Below are 25,000 nucleotides of genomic sequence, written 5' to 3'. Positions count from 1 at the left end.
GGGATAGATTATCTATATTATTATTTGAGATAAATGGTGATATTGTGTATGTGAAAGAAATTTTAGATCTTTGAGTGAATCTCATAAAAAAAATGAGAGCAAAAACTAAAGTTTTTATTTTTGTCGAGTATATGATGTTTTCACCCCCCATGCTTTATAGTTTGCATTGTGTTCTTGGGATGCAACTTGTAACAATCGTCAGTGTGGCACCGCGCCACAAGGTACCGGTTCTTTGTTTTTTGTGTGCATGTGTAGCACTTCTTCCCAGTCCTGCTACTTGCGTCTCCTCTAACCTCATGATCCTCCACGATCCACCATGATTTTCAAATAAATTATTTAAAAATCCTACAATGTGAGTTCCAGTTTTTTTTCTTATTCTGTCTCTCACTACGGACCTCTTTCATCATTTTAAAGAGACCATATCACTTGTATTTTAACCCCTTCCACAGTTAACTATTGGCATGTATATGATTATATTTTACTTTTAGCACAATGGTGATGCAATTTATTATGAAATATTATTTATTTTGGTGGCTACTGGTGACGCCTGGTTCACTAAAACCCCGCCTCTCCCTTTGTGGCTGCCATGCCCTGTTCTTGACGTTGTTCAAATGCTATTTTTTGCACAAAACCCCTGGAGTTTCGTAGTCCGGAGCGCACCGGATGCTAACCACTAGCCTAGCGCTAGCGTTCGGGAAGATGGCGGGTCGCCCTTCAGCGCCAGGGAGGCTGCGAGCGATCGCAGCAACTTAGGTGGGATGCTCCGCGAGCCTGCGGTGGGCCGGCTAATGCCGCGTTTCTCACGCCCTCCCAGTGAGGCCGCCACAAGACCAGCCGGCCTGTGTTTCTCATAGTCTTCAAGCATAATGACAATACTTTATACCGCTATCGATTTACTACTATTTTCCTTACAGTATTTGTAGTAGTGATTATTATTACAGCTTAAGTACATTAACAATTTTATCTTGATTTATGTTTCCCTTTGTCTGCAGCTCCGGCAGCTTTCGCGTGTAAATCACCCTAATATTGTGAAGTTGTATGGCTCCTGCAGCAATCCAGTAAGTTGACAATGATTTTTATATTAATTATTGTTGTGTAGTTATGGTCATTGGTCACATTTTTATTATTATACTTGGTAATAGGAATGCACCGTAAATAGAGCCACCTGAACATTTCCGTCCGAAAATGGCCCAAAAGTGTATTTTTGGTTTTGGTCTAAAAGACTCAATGAAACAACGTGGCTGAAGCATGTGCCGACGTCCCACTGAATTGAGCGAAGGTGGTGCTATTACACAGTGAAATAAGCCCAGCACTAAAACTTACCCACCACAGCAGCTTTCCATTAGCCTGGAAGGAGAAACCTGCGTGGTTGCCAAGGACTGCTCCTCTCGTGGCCATGAAAACAGTCATTGCTCAGAAAGAACCAGAGACGTCGCACTTAGGCTGCATTCATACTGGATGATGCAGGCCATGACGTCCAATTGGGACTTTTTTTGTGTTTTTGTTAAACCTGATCTTTTTATGTGCTCTTTCACATTACAAAACTAGATGTGACTTCTAATGTAAATGAAATGTGTCTATGAGGTGAAATTAATATCGTCCGCATGTAGGGGCTCATCGCATTTCTCAACTTCAATCTACCTCGGGTTACCTGTTTAAGTCCTTATGCCCGCATCCCCTCGCTGTTTGTTTTGTGGAATGCTTGTTACACACTATCCTGCTGAGCCTCTGCTAACCTACGAGCTGCAGCTGCAAAGCTAACGTGGCTAACATGATGCAGAGATAAAAGTTTGCAATGCGTCAGATGTCCGCATTACTAATCATCACCTCAATGGGAGCAAAAAAGCTTCACTTCTCTAGGTATCATTATCACAAGGGCAGAGCGAGTAGTTAAGACAGCGAAGCCATGCTAATTGCTAAGCTATCGGAATGCAATCGCAAATATCCAAAATAAGTGTTTGTGTGATAAGTTAACAGTACACTTGTCTGGCTGGAACCGCTTTGCAGCAGCGAGTAAGCAACTTTGAAAATGAAAATATCCAGGCAACTTGATAAGTGACTGGAGTAAAAATAAGTGTAAGAATGATACACAGCCACTGGAAACATGAAAGACAGTCGGAACGTCACCACATATGTCAGCTGAGAGGAGGAGTATATTACAGTAAGATAAGAAATATTTAAAATATAAGAAGCTTAATTAGTATTAGTCACATACTGGAGAAATTGTCATTGTTTCAGCGGCATTATTGGATACAGGAAATAAAAAAAAAAGACACATAAAACACTAGGATCTCCAATAGCATATACAATGCAGTCTATCAGCAATGTTATTTGTTTGAGTGCTGTATTTTGATGTTTTTGATAATAATAATAATGCATTGGATTTATATAGCGCTTTTCTAGACACTCAAAGACGCTTTACAGAGGAATGGATACATTATTTATGCACTCACACATTCACACTGTGATGGCAGTAAGCTGCTTAAGTAGCCACAGCCTGGGGCAGGCTAACGGAAGCGTGGCTGCCAGTGTACGCCTACGGCCCCTCCAACCACCACCAAACATTCTCACTTTCCATACACCAGTGTGAGTAGCATCATCTGATTAAATGAATAGACTTGCTTTCTTCACTGCGGTTGAAAATAGAATACGTAAAAGATATTTAATCCAAGGACACATTTGAATAAATGACAGAAAATGTAAGTAAAAGCCTGTTGTACAGGATTTTCATTTAAAATATCAGTTGTTGTTTTTTTTAACTATTTTGCACGAGGGAGTTGCTAACTTTTAAATCCGATTGAGATTTGCATAACAAATGCTATCCCAATTAATATTTGTTTTATTATTATTTATTTGATCAATTTACCTTCTCTAAAGGACAATACAATAAAAAAAAGCAGAAATGAACTATTATGTAATTATTGTTCATTTAATATTGTTTTTTAATCTTAATTTTATATCTTGATTAAATACTGTCAAGAGATGCATTTGATACTGTCTTTTGAATTTAGGGCCATATCATATCTATATTTAGGCCCGGACCTTGGCTCAGATTTAAAGAAATGGCAAAATGAAATATGATGAAATGGAAAGGCATAGACAGAAAATACTGGCAGGCAACAGCTGAAAATTGAGTTTTGTGGAGATCTGTCATCAAATAGATGTTGAAACCATAGGACATTCTTAGTCGCATTGTCCGACTGCTAGAGAGAGAACAGTTCTTGTTACAGTAAAATATTTTGCACATATGCAGTATCTTGAGTCACTGCCAATCTTTATGTCATATGAATAAATTGTATGCATATTAAAACAACTACATGCCAGCAAATATGGTCATGCTATACCTCCACAAAAAAAGACTGTGACCTATTCTAGTGCTAGCAGTATAGAAGTTAGCGTTGAGCCCTTTAAGGTCCTTGTTCCTTGCCTTTCAATTTATATTAGTGCCTCCCACCCGAAACCCTATCGAGGAGATGAGGGGATTGCAGAAATTTAAGGCAGGAGGAGGGACAAATGTTTGCAAAAATGAGATGATTGCCCTTCACATCTTTTCCCAGAGACTGCAAATAAACGGCACAAATCAACCTTCTCTGCGGTCAATTATTGCTATCAACACATACCACAGTCCTGCTCACTGTTATTGGCACCCCTTCATTTTTTGCTTGATCTCTACAATATCTTTGGAAATAAAAGTAAATGTACCAAATTTATGTCATCAGGACCTTTTAATTGGATGTCTAAAGTAATTCCACAAAGGAAATTGTTTTTCAACTTGCATAATGTAATTCCAAAGAAGAAATAGAAAACATAGCATGTGCAGCAAAAATGGGACTCCTCTTTGATATTTGGTTGCACACCCTTTGGCAGTGACGACTGCTTCCAAAAGCTTCTTATAGCCATCTCTAAGCTTCTTGCACTTCTCCGCTGGTATTTCCCCCCACTCTTCCTTTGCAAATTGTTCAAGCTCTTGAATGTTTGCAGGTTTCTTTTCCCAATGGCACATTTCAAATCATATCAAAGATTTTCAATAGGATGGAAATCAGGAGTCATTGCTGGCCATTTTAAAACAGTATTTTTTCCTTTTTAACCATTCCTGTATGCTTTTGGGTCTTTGTCTTGCTGGAGGACCCATGACCTTCGACTCAAACCAACTTCTCTAACATTTGGTAGGACATGTCTCCCTAAAATATCTTGATAATTCTCTGATTTCATGATTCCTGTGGTACGATCAAGGCCTCCAGTACCAGATGCAGGAAAGCAGCCCAGCAGAATGATGGATTCTCCACCATGCTTAACTGTAAGGAGGGTGTTCTTTTCCTTGGTTTGCAATAAAGTTGTTGGCGTGCATTGCCAAAAAGTTTGTTCAGGTACTCTTTGGCAAAGGTTACCCATTATTTTTTTATGTCTGTCTCAGGAATGGTCTTCACCCATGAAGCCCTATTTTTGGTTCAGTGTGTGGCGTATGGTACTTCTTGAAACCATGATCCCAAACTGTTCCAGGTTGGCTTACAGGTCTTTAACGTGGTGTTTTTTCCACCATTCGCACCAACCGTCGAAGACTTCTGTCATCAATTTCTCTCGTCCCCCCCATGTCCATGGAGGTTCTTGACAGTTCCATGCTCGTCCATCTTCTTAATAGCATTACGCACTGCTGAAACAGGGCTACCAAAATCTTTGGAGATGGCTCTATACTCTTTGGCGGTCTTGTGTTTGCGAATTATAGCAATTCTGATGTCAGACAGCTCCTTTGTTTTGATGATTGTTACAAAGGAAAAGGCGATAACAGGTGGCTTTTTAAAACATCAAAGTCATCATTCATTGGTTAATTCATGTCAATTGGGCAGAACAGGGAATTCTCATTTGTGATTTACGAAAGGTGAGTAACAATGTGTTTCCATACTAATTTACAGGAAAGGGTGCCAGTGACAGAGCACATTTTAAGATTTCTATTTTTCGCGCCCATTGTTTATTGTTTTAAATTGTTTTTTTTTAATCATTTGGTCTTTCAACACAAGTTCTCTATAAAAAAAAAATGTTTTAGTTAACTTCTTTTTTTTTTAAGAGATTCCACATTATGTACTTTACCTTCATGGTTCAATAATAGTGAGCAGGACTATATGCACTGTTGCCAACTCCCCAGTCAGGAAAGCTTCTAGTGGCAGTCCTAAAAGTTGCTAGAAGTCACTAAATAATGTCATTGCCAAATTTGTATAATTGTCAATTTGCATGTAGTAATGGACGCAGTAGTAGAGAGGAATAACGTCGTGGGAGAGGCAAAAAGAGAGTAAAAAAAAAGACCCTTAACTCTTTGACTGCCAAAAACGTTTAATAACGTTTAGTAAAATCCTAAGGAGGGCTGCCAAAGACGTTAAAAGACGTTCACTATGTTTTTTTTGGGGAAACGGGTGGAGGAAAAACTTAGCCAGCTGTGCTGAAAGTATCAAGCAGATCTAGTTAGTATAATGACTTAGTATAAACTAACCATTTTCTATTGTTGATTACTGAAAAACGGAATAAGGTAGAAACAAACTTTTTTTTTCTGATGAAAGATGAGAGTTCAATCTTTCATTTGGTAGTATGTGTGTTTCCATAGTCCAAACTGTGGACCTTGAAAGATCAGTCAAAATGCTTAGATCAGCTGGCACCCACAGCATCCCTTTTCTGAAAACGCTTGGCAGTCAAAGAGTTAAGTCCACCAGAAAAAAGTTGCTAGACTTGTCGCTAGTCAATTTTAACAAAAAAAAAATGTCTTGGGCTTTGGGAAGTCGCCAGATTTAGTGAGTCGCCAAGTTGGCAACACTGACTATATGCCCACTTTATGCTTCATGTTTCAAGTGGTATTAAAGTCATACATGATCAACACTATTCACAATTTTGCCCCCTGCACCCAGTATATATTTGGAGTGACTCACAAATATGTATAAAGTGTTGCTTATGTATTACTTTAAAGGCCAAAAATTGTGGAGAACTAGGGCTGGGCGATATATGGCCTGGAATTCATATCACAGTATCAATTGCATCCTTTAACGGTAACGGCACATATCACAATGGAAAATTAAAGGACTACTCCGACCATGATGACCCATTTTTTCACTCATAAACTCTCTTTATGTACAGTACAGGCCAAAAGTTTGGACACACTTTCTTATTCAATTCATCTGCTTTATTCTCATGACTAGTGACTTTGTAGATTCTCACTGAAGGCATCAAAACTATGTATGAACTGATGTTGTGTTATGTACTTAAAGGTGCATTGTGCCGTTTAAAAAGGTAATATTAAAGCTTTTTCTACATCATGCATGCTCCACCAATGCCCAGATTAGTACGAAGAGCCCTAACTGTTTTACTCTGACTGCACTGCATCTATCAGCTTTTATATTCCCTTTATAGTAAAGTGTGCGGACCCGCACACTTCACAGTATCGTTGGGGAGGGGAGGGGTGGAGTTTTTCTCACCACATTTGACGTCATGTCTTCGTTTGTAAAATGTGGCTGTTGCTTTAAGTTCGTCCACGTATATACGTCAGAGTTTTAATGGGCAAAAATCATTATTATTATAACATTATACTCACGAAATAGAGGGATCAAAATGTCTTGTACAGTGGAACCTCGGAGGTTGAGTCTCGGAACTTAAACCAAAAATCTGAGTAAAAAATGCCTCGGAGTTCGGACACACAAACAAAGCAAGCTAAGCCGAACGTACCTTGAAAACGGGTAGCTGAGTAAAGCCGAGCGAAGCCGAGCAATGCCAATTGCTCACAGTAGTTGAGACAATGAACTGCTCATTTCCAGTCAGATCGTGAATACTCCCGGAGGTGCTCCATACTCACGAGTGCATTTAGATTTTTCCACGACAGTTTTCTTCGCCATGGGCCCAAAGAAAGACAACAGTGCCAGTGGCAGCAAAGAAAAACATACAGTGCTACGAACCACAGTGGAATTAGGAAGGAGATTATCGCGCCGTTCTAACTACTGTGACTACTTCTGTAAATACTGTCATGAGGAACCCCCTTAGTTGTTCAACAACGTACCTGACGTTAAACAACCCTCGCAAGGACCGCTTAGTAGTCTAACAATATGCCCAATGTAAAATACACAAACTCAGCAATGAACTAAAGCAAGCATTAACATACCATTTATCACCCACTGATTCCATCACACCACAACAAAAAAGGTAAGGTATTTTTTATTGTTTAAATATTGTACAGGGTGTAAATGTAAAAAAAACATACCGGTAAATAGAAATTAAAATAGGAATTTTCTGCTTTTGGAACGTGGGAACGGATTAAGTGTATTTACATTTTTTCCCATAGGAAATAATGTTTCGGAGGTTGAACAATTTGGCCTTTGAACATTTCGCAAGAACGAATTATGTTCAAACTCCGAGGTACCACTGTAATTATTATAAAACGTTTGGTGTTATAGAGTTAACAAAAAAAAAAGGCAAATAACTGAAAACATGTTTTATATTACAGATTCTTCAAAATAGCCATCCTTTGCTCTGGTTACCGTATTGTCACGACTATAAGGCGCACTTTTAAGTCTTAAATTTTCTATTAAAAAAAAATTGACGGTGCGCCTAATAGTGAGGTGCGCCTTGTGTGTGGACCAAGGTCCAAAATCTGACTGACTGTGTGAGAGGACTTCCCGCACACATTGCTTATATACAAGAAGGCGGACCTGACTGAGGACAGACATGAGAGCACAGAAGAGTCAACATGGTGGCGAGTTCAATAGTGCGGTGGTGCGCCTTATATGTGTGTGTTAAACACAGAAATAGCACCAGTAACTGTGACTGCGCCTTATAATGCGGTGCACCTTATGGTCGTGAAAATACGTTACTTTTTGGCACACTCTTGGCATTCTTACCTCGATGAACTCCTTAAAGACTTTTGGAAAACCCTATAAGTTAACCTTGTGAAGCTCATCGTGCAAAAATGTAATCAGAGAAAAGGGTGGCTATTTGTGTATTTATTTTATTATTTTCACTTTTGTTTGTAAAGTACATAACTCCACATGTGTTCATAGTTGTCGTCATAGTTTTGGTACCTTCAGTGAAAATCTACAATGTACATAGCCATGAAAATAAAGCAAATGTATGAATGAATGAGAAGGTGGTCCAAATTTTTGGCCTATACTGTATTTTTTCATCAGGAAATTGATAGTGGCCTGCATTTTCAATTTCATCCATTTGTTTTGGAGAAATTTGAAAATAACTCAGAAAGATACACCCCTTTGTAATAGCCATTACAGCCACCCCCCAACCCCCTTCCCATGCCTACCAATATTTAAGTGGACATTTCTACTTATTGCCACTTCAACCTCTGAAGCCTTTATTAGCTTCACCATGTCTGATTTATAAACAAATGAGGAAATGAGCAGCTTACATGCAGTTTCCTTCATATCAGATTTACTTTCTGTAATAAGCCCCCAAGAGATGAACACAATGCGTTCTGAGCGGCTTTTTGTAAGCTAAATTGTTCACAGGATATTATATGTTAAATTTAACTATTTAATTAATAAAACAGAAGTTCCCTGCTGATTTCTGAATAATCCACTGTTGACCTTGAGGATGGAGTCCACCTGTGTGTAAACTAGTATCGGAATAAATGCACCTGCTTGGTGATGGTCTCAGAGGTCTGTTAAAAGAATATTGGCGAGCAAACAGCATCATGAAGACCAAGGAACATACCAGGCAGGTCCGGGATAGAAAAGCTGTTGGACCCTGCAAAAGACCTGAGACTGGGATGGAGGTTTACCTTACGGCAAGGCAATGCATGAAGCAAAATCTACAATGGAATGGTTCAAAACTAAATAGGTGTGAGAACGGCCAAGTCAAAGTCCGGACCTGAATGTAATTGAGAATCAATGGATATGAAAATATCTGAAAGACCTGAAAATTGCTGTTCACAAAAGCGCTCCATCTAAACTACCTTTGCTGGAGCTGTTATGCAAGGAAGAATGGGCAAAAATGTCACTCTCTGAATGTGCAAAACTGATAGACATACCCCAAAAGAATTGCAGCTGTAATAAATGGTGCAAAAAGGGGTTTTTATTTGTAAAAAATTTAAAGTTTAAAACTGCGTAAACATTTCATTTACATGTCACAATTGTGTGCTACTTGGTGTTGCTTTTTCACGAAACAAAATCAATTTTTAGATCTTTATATTTGAAGCCTGAATTGTGGCAAAGGGTAAAAAAAAAAATTGTTCAATGGCGGCTAATACTTCTGCAAGGCACTGTATAGCGCACAAAGCAGTGGGGCAATCTGACGGTGAGACACTGTAAGTACATTGGTACTAGTGCTGTCAAGCTATTTTTTAAAACTAATTAATCGCACAATTTTCCATAATTAATCACGATTGATCACATTTTTCTACTTATGCTTCTACTTTTTCTACCAAGCTTGTAATAGACATTTGAGTAAAATCATGGAATTAATGTAAAATAATCAAATAGAAAGTATATTAGGAATCCGAGATTGTTCTAATGGCTTTCTTTGATTCTTGAATACAATCATTCTGCTGTCAAATACAACTGTTCAACAAAACAATCACGACCTTTTTTTTAAATTGAAAAAATTCTCAAAACTTGTGGCTTCCAGGCCCACAAGCAGCACATTTCAGAAGGGTTGATTTGTGAGGACCTGTGGAGGGAACTTGAGCAATGTATTTTGCTCTGAGATGATAGGCCAAAAATGTAGAGCTAATATGCTATTTGAATTTGACTTAGTAATTTGTGCAAATTACTTGAGAGTCAAGTAACACTAAAAGTAAAACTATATTCTATATGGGTCATGCTTGTCCATCCATCGTCACACCAGTGGCTAGGTTTGGCTGCAGGTTATAGGCCGTAACAGGAAGTAAATAAAACCAAGTTCCATCCATCCATTATCTAAACCGCTTTTTCTCACGAGGGTTGTGGCCGTCCAGAGCCTATCCCATCTGTCTTTGCGCAGTACTCGCCGGCGGTGTACACCCGTAAACTGAGTTTATTTTTTTAACGCTTAAAAGAATTTCAATTCATCTCCAAAGTAACGCTTTAGTTTTGACAGCCCTAATTGCTACTTATCCAGTACTGTACATACATAGATAACTTTAACTATATATAAAAAAAGATTTATACACTAAACTTGCATGTAGACCAGTTCAAAACCAGTTAAAAAATTCTGTGCACCTGCTTTTCCTGTAGTAATGAAATTAAATTCAGCTGTTATTCACATGTATAGGTAAGTAACTTTAAAGAGACGTTTGATTGAGAATAATTTTTATGAAAGGTCTGTGTGAAAAAAAAAGTCAGTACTAACATTAACCCCCCTTAAAAACTCAGTAGTGATTTAACACGTTTTATATGACTAATACAGTGCAAGATGGAGGTGGGTGTGGGGGAAAAAATAAGTCAAGTTAACCCTTTTGACTAAAATTTAACATAATGACGTGAACAATTCGGCTTACAAAAAGCCGCTCGGAACCCATTGTGTTCATATCTCGGGGGCTTATTACAGAAAGCAAATTTGGCATGAGAGAAACTGCATGTAAGGTGCTTATTTCCTCATTCTATTATTAATCAGACACGGCGAAGCTAATAAAGGCTCCAGAGGTTTGAAGTGGGAATAAGTAGAAATGTCCTCTTGTCCAGCTGTTTTTGGCCATTATTAGCAGTATATCTGTACAATGAATTTGAACGCGCAGAATTATGTCCGGTCCCGGGTGTGACATGTACCAAGTCATGGGAAGAGGGAGGGGGGCGTGGCTTTACTGGCTGTTACGAAGGGGCTTTTTTTATGAGTTATTTACTGATTTCTCCAAAACAAATGGATGAAATTAAAAATGCAAGCTAATATCATTTTCCTGATGATACGTCAATTTAGACTCCATATCTTCTAAATTGGGGCACAGAGGCGCATTGATTAGCACGTCTGCCTCGTGTAGGGTTCAATTCCGACTCTGGCCTTCCTGTGTGAAGTTTGCATGTTCTCTTCGTGCCTGCGTGGGTTTACTCTGGGTACTCCGGTTTCCTCCCGTATTTCAAAAACATGCATGGTAGGGCGATTGACCACTCCATATTGCCCGTAGGTGTGATTGTGTGTGCAAATGGTTCTTCGTCTGTGTGCGTGCGATTGGCTGTTGACCAGTTCAGGTTGTACCCCTTTTAAGTGTTTTACAGAAAGAAATATGGTATACACGTTTACATATCGAAACACATACTCTATAACACGTACTTTATATGGTTTTAAATATAAAATAGATTGTGTTAAATAACGGGGAAAATATTTTTGAATTATCCAACCATTTCAAAAGATTACATTTTAGACCGGCAATTGCAATACAGTGAAACCATGAAAACTGTGATATTTTTGCTCAACACTGTCAGAATCTGATACCGGCCCATGCCTACTTGTGATAACATATTGCTTGTACTAGCATATGATTAAATAATGCCATATTAGCAATTGTAATATGATGACACTCCCTTTTAGGTCTGTCTTGTAATGGAATATGCTGAAGGAGGATCACTGTACAATGGTGAGTTCACAGTAGAACAATACTGTCAAGTGAGTACAATCCACAGTTGTTTTAATGTGAGTTTTGTAAACTAAGCACAGCCTGCCTACAAAGGAAAATTTTCCCTGATTAGTTGTCTCAGTGACTGTTTACAAGTTGATTGATCCACATCAATACACTAATCTGACGTCAGCCAATGTGACCGACCTTTGATTGACTGTTGTTGGCCTAAACGTCGGTGTTGGCGCCATAGCATGTCACGTGGTGTGTGTGTGTGTGGTTGCTGTCATGCGTGGGTGTTGGGGTCACATGACAGGTGATGAATGCCGGGAGCTTCAAATAGACGCGCTTCCCGGTAGTACGTGTGATTGAGTCGAGCTGGGTAGCCGTATTTTTTGTTAACTACATGACAATGGCGAAAGGAAATGTTAAATCCGCATGGCATTGCTCCACCATTCAAGTTGTGTGTGATCGTGAAAGGCTGATTAAACTAAACGCAGAGCATTCAAGACTCTTGACTAGCCGCGTCAGCAAGTACAGTAACCACCGTCTCTCTCTCGGAAGCGACAAGGAAGCTTAGAGTCGCTACATTTTTGTCAACAAAAAAACTGGCATTTAAGGAAAGCCATCGCTCGCAATTAAGCCACGAATGAGCCTGGACATCGCAAAGTAAGTGTGACCGCGTGTCACACAGTCACACCGCTCATGCGGAGCACTGCACCACAACCAAACGCTACTTTGAGAAGAACAGGTAAGCCACCTGCTTCTTGTTTGCCTGTGGATAAGGAATCAGAGTTGTGCGCATGCAATGTTTGAGTTTCTTCCTGCTGGAGAGTAGCTGAATGAATAAATGCTCATCGGATAAAGTTGTCCATGTGCTTGCCATACGCGCGCTTAAAATGAAGTCCTCTGTTGTGGATTAAATAATGCGATGCAATTGGAGTTTCAAAGGAGTTGACTGGTATCGATAGTGATGATGATGATAATGACTGCAGTTTTGTTGGAATGAAATACACTAACATCACACACTGTGCATTCACATGATGCTTTTTTTTGGGAAGCTGAATAAAAAGGACGACAAAATGAGTCAAACAAATAGTGGAAACGGGAAAAAGGAGAGAAAGACAACTCACTGAAAAATCATTGGTGTACAAGTTGGAAACATTGCAAAAATAAACGCAAAGGATTGGTAAATAAAATCAAAGGATTGATACCAGACATGAAAGAGCTCATAAGACAAAAGGAAAATTCATTCCACATAAAATAATTAGTGGTACCTCGGAGTTTGAACATAATTTGTTCCTGCGAAGTGTTCAAAGTCCGAATTGTTCAACCTCCGAAACATAGGAAATAATGTAAATGCAATTAATCCGTTGCCAAGCTCCATTTTAATTTATATTTATTGTTTTTACATTTACACCCTGTACAGTATTAAACAACTGGCAAAATTTCTGCAGAAATTTTGAATGGGACTGCTGACTCTTGCAAGGTGGAAAGACGCATGTAGTACTTTAAGCAATAGTAGTAGTAGTAGTAGTAGTAGTAGGAGTAGGACTTTTAGTAGTAGCAAGTACTTGTAGTAGTAGAAGCAGTAGTACTTGTAGTAGAAGCAGCAGTACTTGTAGTAGTAGTCATACTTGTAGTAGTAGTAATTTTAGTAGTAGTCAAATGGCTAAGATGGCCTCCGCCCTGTGTCTGCGAGGGGGCGAGAATCCTGGGCGTACCTAATCAATTGGCCAAGATGGCCGCCGCCCTGGGCGAGCGGAGCGGCGAGAATCCTGGGCGTACCTAATCAATTGGCCAAGATGGCCGCCGCCCTGGGTGGGCAAAGTGGCGAGAATCCTGGGTGTACTTAAACATTTAGCCAAGATTGCCGCCGCCATGGGTGGGCAGAGTGGTGAGAATCCTGGGCGTACCTAATCAATTGGCCAAGATGGCCGCCGCCCTGGGCGAGCGGAGTGGTGAGAATCCTGGCCGTACCTAATCAATTGGCCAAGATGGCCGCCGCCCTGGGTGGGCGGAGTAGCGAGAATCCTGGGCATACCTAAACAATTGGCCAAGATGGCCGCCACCCCGGGTGGGTGTGGGTTTAGAGAATCCTTGGTGTACCTAATCAATTGGCCAAGATGGCCGCCGCCCTGGGTGGGCGGAGTGGTGAGAATCCTGGGCGTACCTAATTAATTGGCCAGAATCCTGGGCGTACCTAATCATATGTCCAAGGTAGTAGTAGTAGAAGTAATAGTATTTGCAATAGTAGTAGTCGTACATAGGCCAAGCCTTGAGTACACATAGAAAAAAAGGGGGTGAGTTGAGCTCAATGGTGAGAGAGATGATTGGCTGAGGCTACGCAGAAGTGAGAGAGCAGGCAGTATAGCTAAAAAAAAGCACCGTAGAACGCTTAAATTCTATTTAAATAGCATTGCATTTAAAAACAAAAAAATTATGTTGTGCTTTATGTTTGAAAGTGTATTTTTTATTTTATTTTTTATTGAAATGAGCTGAACAGTTTAAATTTGAAACGATTGGAATCGGTCAAGAAATGTGGAAGCTAACCATAATCAACATAAACTAAAAGTATCTTACTGTTGCTTTAAGAAACATTCATGCGCACACATTTGAATTTAACTTGTTGGACACATCACGCACACACATTCAACAGTTTTGTATGAGAAACGTACAACAAAAGCCTCTCACGACTTAACGGTTCCTGGGGTTACCTAATTAGTTGGCCAGAATCCTGGGGGTACCTAATCATATGTCCAAGGTAGTAGTAGTAGTAATAGTGTTTGCAATAGTAGTAGTCGTACATAGGCCAAGCCTTAAATACACTTAGAAAAAAAGGGGGTGAGTTGAGCTCAATGGCATAGCTAAAAAAAAGCACCGTATAACGCACCGGCACAAATGAGGTATCAAACGATGCGGCTCGATCTGACTCGCTGCAGCATTACTTTTCTTGGCGACACAATTCCCCAAAAAACTCAGAAAAAAGTCCCATTGGAATGAATGGGAAAGGGGGAAAAAAAATCACAAATCAAGTACCTTTTTCCAAGCAATGCTACACGCGCATACATTAACGACCAATATGTGTGTGTGAATGTTTCTTAAAGCGACAGTAAGATACCAATGTTAAAAGTCTATTTTTCTCCAGTTCGCTCACTCTATTTGAACCCGCACAGGAGGGAGAGCTTACATTCCTTAAAAAAAATATTGACACTGAGCTAAAGATGGGAAAATTTGCAAAGTGAGCTAAAAATCATATTGGTCGGATAACGTATGCATATGTAGCGTGGCTTGGAAAAAGGTGCTTGATTTTTTGACTTTTGTTCCCCTTTCCCATTCATTCCAATGGGACTTTTTTGGGGAGTTTTTTGGGAATTGCGTCGCTATGGTAACTCGGAATTCCAATTCCAATACCAGTTCTACGGTACGGGCCGCATTTTTGCGGAAACATCCGTGGAATAATAAATAATAAAATTTATCAGAAATAATAAACCTGATTTTCTAGGATAGTAATATGTGCCTGCTTTGCTTCGCAAGCAGTAGCTCTGCTACTGCTTTGCTACGTAGCAGTCCCATAATAAACCCGATTTTCTAGGATAGTAATTTGTGCCTGTGTTGGGATTGGAGGTGGCTGCACTACACGGGGACACATTTATTGAGTTGCCCAAAGTTTACACACAGGAATCCATGCCAGTGTACAAAGAAATATTCCCGCAAAAAGGGATATTCAAAAATGGCCTCATCTAAAACACATTCACCTACCGCAAATCGATGCAGGAATTGAGCTCCTGATTGGAACTAATGTCCCAAGAGCCCTGGATCCATTGGAAGTGGTGTTTAGTGTAGATGGAGGACTGTTTGCCACAAGGACTATACTGGGATCGACAGTGAATGGACCTCTAGGAAACAGCAATGAAAGAGACAGTAAACAACCACAAGTTGCTGTCAACAGTATCTCTGTTGTGACCCTTGAGGAACAACAACAATTCAAAAATTACTTCCCCGAGAACGCTTTGGATGACCAACCTTCCATGTCAAGTAAGATCAGCGTTTTCTAGAATCAGTGAACAACACTGTAAAACATGTAAATGGCCACTACCAGCTCAGCCTTGCATTAAAATAAAACACCATCTGCATGCCTGATAACAGAAAAATTGTAGAGCAACCTTTACAACATCTCAAACAGATGCTTCAGAAGAACACAACATTCTACGACGACTCTGTCACCTTTATGAATGTTCTTTTTGTTGCCTAAAGAGGACCTGAACCATGCTGATGGAAAGGTGTGGTAAATTCCACACCACAGAGTCACTTGGTGTATGTGTGTGTGTGGTTGCTGTGATGTGTGGGTGTTGGGGTCACATGACAGGCGATGAATGCCGGGAGCTTCAAATAGACGCGTTTCCTGGTAGTAGATTGAGTCGAGCTGGGTAGCCATATTTTTTGTTGACCGCATGACACAATGGCGCATGAAATGTTGATCCGCCTGGCATTGCTCCACCATTCAAGTTGTGTGTGATCGTGAAAGGCTGATTAAACTAAACAAAGAGCATTCAAGACTCGTGCCTCTTTTGACAAGCTGACATTGCGCGTCAGCAAGTACAGGACCCACCGTCTCTCTCTCTGAAGCGTCAAGGAAGTTGGAATCGCTACAGTCGGCATGTTGGGCTGGAAAAATGACACACTGCAAAAAGCTGCCTGCGACATCAATTACCATATACATTCTCCACATGCATGATAAGTAATACCCTTCAATATCATCGGCATCGGTAGTTAGTTCCTGATTCCAAACCTGAAGATTGGTGACTGTATGTTGTTGAAATTAAACAAAGCAAATCTGCTTCATTTTAGCTCATGCTAGCGCGGTAGTGGTGGTAGTAAATTATGTACAGTCACAGCTGCCCTGGTACAGACTGACAGAAGCGTGGCTGCCAGTTTGAATCAAACAAGCGGACCTTCGGGTTACTGGACGACTAGCTCCCCCCTACCCCCTGAGCCACGACCGCCACACTTATGTCACAAAAATGTCTCACTCCATAATGACAGATATCATTATTTGTTCTACCACTGCCAATTACTACTGCAATCATAATAATAATAAAATACTTGATATATGGTGATTTGTGGCACATATTTCACCCTAATATATGTAATTTGTGGACAGTCCTAGCTAGTTGTGCAACGGATCACAAAAGTCATTTTTCGGATCGGATCACGGATTTGAGTTGCGTATCAATGTACTCGTTTTTCGGATTGGCAAAAAAAAAAAAAGCTTAATGTAAAGTTACTTGTCACAGACCACACCAAATGGCAAATAGTCTTTTAATGAACACAAAATTATTAAATCAAATTTCCCACTGCAGCCCAGCCAACAATTTTTGGTTCCCAGAATGCTCTGAAAACCCCAACAGTAGCGTTCCCCAGAGGTTAGGTTGGTTACAGTTTGGTTCCTTTTTGGTGGCTGCCAAGCTTTTGTAACGTTCTCTAAACTGTCGCTTTTTTATTTACCTTCCCCACAAACTTAACTTACCCACTCGTAAGCTGTGCACCGCTATGAAAGCTGCATGCTATACCACTATACTGAATGTCAGCTCTGGCAGCCATAAAGCGCCAGGTGACGCTCGTTTTCTGTACTCTCCAAATATCTCACAAAATTATAAGGCTAACGCTAAAACCGCAATATCTATTATTTCTACATTCTGTTTAATAAAATTAATAAGTAATAATGCTGTGCTAGATAAATAACACAACATTCTAAAAACGTTTCTCTTTGGTTTGGTTCTAACTAACCTTTAGATAACCAAATATGGACGTTCTTTAAACGTTTGGGCTTAACTGGGAGTAATATGACCTCACTTACACAAGAACCAAACTTTGTCTGATGATGCCTCAGAAAATGAGTTGTAAGCTCAATGAGATACTCAAACTTGACGCTGATTTCATCTTTGAGAGGTCAAACTTACTAAATCTTGGATGATTCTGATGCACACATTGGCCTTACCCCGGAATTACACCGCATACATGTGCGTTGCGGATCCGCTCTACTCCGTCTTGACTGCGTGCTCCGGACACGTCAATTTTATGGACAAAACTCACTGGCTGCGCACAGTTCCGGTCCGGCAGCTCTGTCGTCAACAACTTCCTACCATGTCTCGCGTGATCGCGTGCGATAATGTGGCAATAAAACAAACGACAAACACACAGAAAGTCTGTGCTCAACAGAGAAGCAGAAAGAGAGGTGGACTTCTTTTGATTGAACTCACCGTCCACTCCCATAGCTTCTGCTATGACGTTCCATGCAGCATCCTATTTTAGTTTGTCCTTATAAAAAGGATGTGCAGTGTCATGTATAATTTTGTGGCTTTCTACCTCCATTATAAATCTCTCCTCGTCCATGTTCACAGGTGTTTAAACAGTAAATTAAAGCGTTAAGCATTAGGACGTTTTGCTGACATGATTGTGAAATAGGATCTGGCGAGTGTTTTATTCTGAAAAGTAACCGGAATTTTTTATTTTGAAACTGCGTTGGTCTTCCTGTCCCGCTCGGTGTGTTGAGAGTACTACTACTACTACTTTGCCATTTGATAGATGCCGACGGATGCGTTGTCCGGCAAAAATAGACAATAGGTCTATTCGTCCGGCGGGCTTCGGCACGATGGAGCTGGTCCGCAGTCAATCCACAGCGCATACGCAGCCTGAGTAATTTGAACAAGCTGATAGAATTGGAAACGACTCCGCTGCCGGAGCGGAGCGGATCCGCAACGCACACGCATGCGGTATAATCCCGGGGTTACTGTGTAGGTTGCAGCTTGTACGAGTAACAGCTGTGGTCTGTTCTAAAAAATAGCTTACCAGTGATGGGACACTGACTTTCTAAGAAGAATTATAAGAAGAAAAATGTCCCCAAAAAAATGTAAACTTTATGGTACATGTTTCTTAATTTACTAAATATTATTTTTTTTGTTTAAAAATGTAATTTTGTGTTGAATGAAAGAAATAGGTGTTTTTATTTACTCAATCCTAATAAAAAACCCTAATAAAAATCTGTGAGAGAGTGAATCCGTAATAAATGAACCGCGAAGTAGTGAAGGGACCGCAGGTATATGAATATCATAATTTTAATTTTTTGACCTTTTTACCATAGCCGGTCACATTTAATTGAATGCACTACAAATACAAGATATTTAATGTTCAAACTGATCAACTTTGTTTTTAGCAAATACTTATTAACTTATGAGGACCCTTTTGCCATTGCCAGTCACATATTTAATTGAATGCACAACAAAGACAAGTTATTTAATGTTCAAACTGATCAACTGATCAACTGTATATGTTTTTAGCAAATACTCATTAACTTATCCTTTACTGCCAAAAATATGTCGTCATGCCTGTAATGTAATGTAATGATACTATCGTATCGATACATCGTACTATCGTATGAATCGATTGTATCTACTGGGCGTGTGACATGACCTACGTCTGTGTCTATCGTATGCAACGTGTATATGCAACATGTCGTTGCTACTTGTATATTCAACTTTTCTGTGATAAGTATCATTGCGATGTGTATATGTTCACGTGTCTGTTAAGTGTCGTTGCTACGTGTATGTGCAACGTGTCTATAAAATTATGTACATACTAGTGCTGTCAACGTGTTAGCTCATTGATTAATCACAAAAAATAATTGCATTAATCATGTATTAACGCAGATTAATCACGCTATTAATTTTGACCACAGATGATCCTTTAGCTTGACAGCGGATTTTTATCTAGCGCAGGTTGTTTGAGCAATAAACATAACTACATGCATTAAAGTAAAGCATTTAATAATTGTTTGCATATGACATTCATATTACAATATTGAATCATTTTTTTCATTTTGAATTATGCAAGTAATTAACTGATTAAAAAAAGAGGATGAGTGTGCAGTGGATCAAAAAATTTTGAAGACATCCTCATAACATTAAATGGAGAAAGAATTAACACAGATTCAACTATTGATAGTTTTACAAATGAACTTAAAACCTTTCTTATTAAAAGACATTTTAATTTCTAAAATTGTTTCTTCGACTTTAACCTAGATTTTCTTGTTTTAACATTTTTATTATTGTAGCATTTTGAGATATCTTGTCGATGTAAAGTGTGTTACAAATAAAATGTATTATAAAGGTACTACAAAAAAATGTTGATTAAAAAGCCTTTTTAATTAAGTGATTAATCATGGTTTTAAAAAAAAAAAGATTAATCTAATTAAAAATGTAATCGTTTGAACATGTACTAGAGCTGTCAATTAAATTTTCACTCATGGGGAGAAAAAATATATGTGTTGCCATTATTAAAACGATGCATTTTTTTAATTGACGGAAGGAAAGATGGATGGAGTGATGAATGGCTGAGAGAGAGAGAGAGAGAGAGAGAGAGAGAGAGAGAGAGAGAGAAATGACAAGTTACAACGACACGTATTAATGACACTTAGCACAGACACGTTACATATACACATGGCAACGACACGTTGCATGAACACGTTGCTTATAAGATCGCACGCCCAGTAGACATCGACACTATAGTTAGACATGACAACATATTTTTTCACTAACAGAACCCCATTAGTGTTGCTCAGTTTTTGGACATCCAACACGGTCATTTTTGGTGAGTCCCGTAGCGTTCTTGTGTTAAAAAAAAAGTGCCATTTTCCAGGTCTCTGATATTTACTGCTGAGGCTAAGTGAAGCGCTGGAAAGTAATCCATTCTTTTTTCCCTAATGCGGAAGCGGTTAGCGCATTGTTGAAGCGCCATCTGTAAGTGACTTTTAAGACACAATTATATGTGTAATGTAGATATAATGATGTATGTGTGAATAAATGGTAGTTATTGTTTACCTTAAGTGGTAATCGCTAGTGCGCTAATCCTAATCGGGATTGCTAACCGTTTAGTATAGGCTGATTTTGTTGGTGTTTAACTCTTTGACTGCCAGACGTTTTCAGAAACGGGATGTCGCCAGTGCCAGCCGATTTAAGCATTGTAACTGATCTTTCAAGGTCCACAGAAAATGTTGTGTTTGGACTATGGAAACACACATACTACCAAATGAAAGATTGAACTCTCATCTTTCATCAGAAAAAAAAGTTTGTTTCTACCTTATTCCGTTCTTCAGTAATCAACAATAGAAAATGGTTAGTTTCACCGAAATGCTCTGTTTTGAAACAAAAAGTGGAGAAAAAGAGCTTTTTGTGAAACGATGTTATTTCATGCAGTCTAGTGAATTGTACACTTCTTTTTGTCCATGAATGATGCCACAAACACCTAAATAGTGCTTTACTTCTGTAAAACACTACCAACAACAATGAAAAAGTGTTTTTTGATAGCAAAATACGTTTATTTACATTCAACAGTGTAACAATTTGACAAAACAATTTGGCAAACTATTTACAAATGTGTGCAACCGTGGTACCCCTGCGTGCAAGGGGACGCAGCAGGATTTGCACAACAGATTAGTTTCATTGCGATGGCCCCTTGGCGTGCAGACGCTACACTTTTTTGCTGGCTTTTTTTTCCGGGGAATAGCAAGTATATACTGCAGTGTGTGTTTGGCCATGTTGCCATCCAATCTACTCTCAGGATCATGATACGGTGACGTTACGGTGGTGTTACGTCTGGCTTCCTCATGTCCTTCAGTTCCTATACTGGGTGGTAAGAGATGTTCTGATCCATCTTATCAGCTCCATTCATGGTGGCATCGTAGTCCATAACCAGTGTCTTCTCCGTGATCAGACTGTACCCACTCCTCCGATGAATATGCATTGGACTCGGGGCACTCTTCGTCGTCCGATTGAACGTACGCCTGAGCAGAAGTGCTCGGTTGTGCTCCGCGTTTTCCGGTGTTAGCATCGCTAGCCGGTGAGGCTTTATGACGTGATCATAGCCGCCACGTCAACGCTTCCAACTTCGGCGTCAACCTCGGAGTCACCATCATCATCATCGTCGTCATCAATGTGCTCTTTAGCACTGGTTGATGCTTCTCTTTTTTGAAAAAAACGATCAAGCGTGAGCTGCTTGCCACCGGTCGCCATTTTCGCTTTCTCAGCCATTCTCCCCTCAACACTCTAGCTCCGCCTCACATCTTCTACAACTGACGCCTACCCGATCTTGTCCAAAGAGAGTCATCGCTGCCATCTAGGGGCCAAAAATAGCCATTATACTAACTAGATCTGCTTGATACTTTCAGCACAGCTGGCCAAGGCTTTCCTCCACCCGTGTCCAAAAACAAAAAAAAAACTTGGTGAACGTCTTTTAACGTCTTTGGCGCTCCTCCGTAGGATTTTATTAAACGTTATTTAACGTTTTTGGTAGTCAAAGAGTTAATGGATTTAAAAAAAAAAATCTTTTTTGTCGATTAATCGATGAAATAATCGATAGGATAATTATTTTTAAAAAAATTCGAGAGTGATGGCACGACATTCATGTCAGTTTTTAATGCAGTGACGCCTGTGGGATCAAAGGTCTTGGGCATTCAACGTTGGTTTTCGGCCTTGCTACTTACATGCAGTGATTTCTCCAAATTTCCTAAACCTTTTGATATTATGGACCGTAGATGATGAAATCCCAAAATTCCTTTCAAATGTATGTTGAGGAACATTGTTCAACTATTTTCTCTCGCACTTGTTCAGAAAGAGGTGAACCTCGCCCGATTTTTGCTTGTGAATGACTTAGCAATGCAGGGAAGTTCCTTTTATCCCCAATTATGGCACACACCAGTTCCCAATTAGACTGTTAACCTGTGTTAAGTTCCAAACAGGTGTTTGATGAACTTTCTCTGTCTTTTTTTTCCACCTGCCCAGGCTTTTTTTGGAATGCCATAAAATTCTAAGTTAATAATTATTTGCTAAAAACAATAAAGTTTCAGTTTCAACATTAAAGGAGCCTTGTGGAGTTTGCCACTTCTAAGTTAATAATTATTTGCTAAAACAAAGTTTATCAGTTTCAACATTAAAAAGAGCCTTGTGGAGTTTGCCACTTTTTTAAACCCGTGGCCTAAAGTATAACTGCAACCTTTGTGTCAAGCTCGTGCATGGTGCGCGTGAGAGTACATGCACTCGAATAAAACATTTTTCAGTTTTCTTGGCATCTGAGGTGAAGTTTGGGCTGTGCTCGAAGTCGTCTCTTATTTTGTTTTGTTTTTTTCAGTTTCCATCCCAATCTTGTTGTACGCTAACACACTGTCCACAATGTCCACAGGAATGAGCATGACGCCACCCTCCACTACTCCACCCCTCCCCTCCCTCAAGAAACAATGAGGCTATTCGCTCTAAACACACCACGCTGAAGGAAGATATAACCTAATAGGCACTGTCGGAGTAAAAAAGTCACCGCTCTTTGTATTCATCTGGGCAGTGGTGGATCATGCATGATGTAGAAAAAGCTTTAGGATTACCTTTTTGAACTGGCCAAGACACTTTTAAATATCTTGTCTTTGTAGTGTATTCAATTACCGGTAAATATAGCTTAAACGTGATTTGTAAATCATTGTATCTGTTTTTATTTGTTTAACATTACGTCCCAACTTCATTGGAATTGGTTATGTACTACCGGTAACCTGTAACCACCCAGCCAACGGTGAATAACTTGCGCTTTACTTGATTTAATTTACAGTACTCCTAATTCCATTGCAGTGAGGCACCAGTTTAAGTATTATCAGTAAGGGCTCTATTTACTTTTATTTCCCATAGTAATAGTTTAATTGGATGACTTCATACGAGGCTGAGTACTCAGCTGCTTAAATTGAAAATAATAATTGAAAGGGATCATTTTATTTTATTTATTTATTTATTTATAACTTATGGCAGTTCCAATCTAATATATCTGTTAATTTGATGTTAATGATTGTCAACAATAATTTAACAAGTTAAGAAAAAGATCAAAATCAACATGTAGCACTTTTTTTAAACCTCTGGAAGTCTTAACATTTTCACATAATCACTTCTACAGCAATACTAGAGAATCACAATTTGCCGTCACTGGTGAGCTTTTTTTTAACAGGTCTGGAGGCTGTGCATGTGTTTCTTGGGGGCTACCCCGATCTGGCTACTTGTTGGTGACCCATGTTTTAAAAAAAAATATCCTCAAACATACCTCACAGTTATCTAATTTTTAAATTAATCTAAATGCTATCATGTTGACATAAGCAGCATAAAGTTGGAAGACAGCATGCCGTAGTAGGGAAGGTTAAATATTAGTCAGTTGTCAACTTCTTTTGTGGGGTATCCACAAGTTGTTCTTCTTGAATCGACTAAGGATCCACTGAATGTAAAAAGCGTTTTGTCAAACCTGTGCATGTTATTATTTCTCCTGAAGTTTTTTTGTTGTCATTGTCAGGATCATCACTAAACTTTCTTGTTTGTAGTGCTGCATGGTGCTGAACCGCTCCCCTGTTACTCTGCTTCCCACGCCATGAGCTGGTGTTTACAGTGTTCCCAGGGTGTGGCCTACCTCCATGGCATGAAACCAAAGGCTCTGATTCACAGGGACCTCAAGCCACCTAAGTATGCCCCTCATCATCTCACATTGTATTGTCTCCTGTTAAATTGTTCCCTTTATCGGTGGTTCTCAACGGATGTCATCAGCTGGTCATGAAACACAAAGTAAAGTCCTCAAAAACATATGCTGTCTTTTCTAACATGAATATAGTCAACCACCGGTTTTCGCAGAGGATAGGTACCGGGCCGTCCTGCGAATAGCAAAAATCTGTGTAAAATTGACGGACATTGAAATTAATTAAGAGAAAAAAATAGTAAACACCAAAAAACACTGTGAAACATCCAACAAAGCCCCAAATAATAGGGAAATAGTGAACATCTTGAGCAATTTGGACTTTCCAATTGTTTCAATTTGTTTTTGTTGTTCAATCTGAACCATTACATTTTATGTGGTGCGAAAGTGAACCCTGAGCTGCATTGCTTAAAACAAGCTGTCAAGTAGAATCAGGTCGGACAAATTGGTAGCTAAACTAACCACTGAAATAGATCAATGAAAAGTGAGGTTTACCAAAGAAATTGTGCATCACTGAGAGACAGAGGCAAAACTACGTCACTTTAGTCTTACCTAGGTGAACCCATACAGGTCGGTCATGCTGAGAGAAACAAAAATCTCAGGGGACCTCAGGAAGTGGGTAGTGACAACACATCTGTCTGGGGGAAGCTATTAAGTCATCTTAAAAAAAGAGCTTCATCATTCCACTGTGAAGAAGATTATCTGCAATAAGAGAACACTGAAAATTACTACAATCCTGCCTAAAAGTGGACGACCTTCTAAAAATATCAGCAAGAACCACAAGAAAAATGATAATTCAGGTAAAAAGCCAACTCGAACATCACATCAAGGGAGTTGCAGACCTCTTTTGCTGCATCTGGGACACATGTGCATGCTTCAACAATCAGAAGAAAAGTCAATCGTCAAGGCTTTAATGGAAGGCTTGCTAGGTAGAAGCCTCTGCTCACAAAG

General features: G+C 39.5%; 1 protein-coding gene across 6 annotated transcripts in view; it reads left to right on the top strand.

The window, feature by feature from the left end:
- Window positions 1-25,000, top strand: part of map3k7 (mitogen-activated protein kinase kinase kinase 7) — a 77,991-nt gene that overhangs the window by 23,187 nt on the left and 29,804 nt on the right. For 3 of the 6 annotated variants that reach the window (XM_077552047.1, XM_077552046.1, XM_077552048.1), the window contains 3 exons: window positions 993-1,058; window positions 11,479-11,524; window positions 23,904-24,042. In XM_077552047.1, coding sequence (XP_077408173.1) covers window positions 993-1,058; window positions 11,479-11,524; window positions 23,904-24,042 — 251 coding nt within the window. Of the gene's footprint in view, window positions 1-992; window positions 1,059-4,757; window positions 4,877-11,478; window positions 11,525-23,903; window positions 24,043-25,000 lie in introns of those variants that run through there. The other 3 variants (XM_077552049.1, XM_077552050.1, XM_077552051.1) reach the window with 3 other exon arrangements.

Source organism: Vanacampus margaritifer, chromosome 19 (genome assembly GCF_051991255.1).
Source record: "Vanacampus margaritifer isolate UIUO_Vmar chromosome 19, RoL_Vmar_1.0, whole genome shotgun sequence".
NCBI classification, from domain to species: domain Eukaryota; kingdom Metazoa; phylum Chordata; class Actinopteri; order Syngnathiformes; family Syngnathidae; genus Vanacampus; species Vanacampus margaritifer.
The sequence above is the reverse complement of the archived record's forward strand: the minus strand, read 5'-3'. Positions and strand labels throughout refer to the sequence as shown.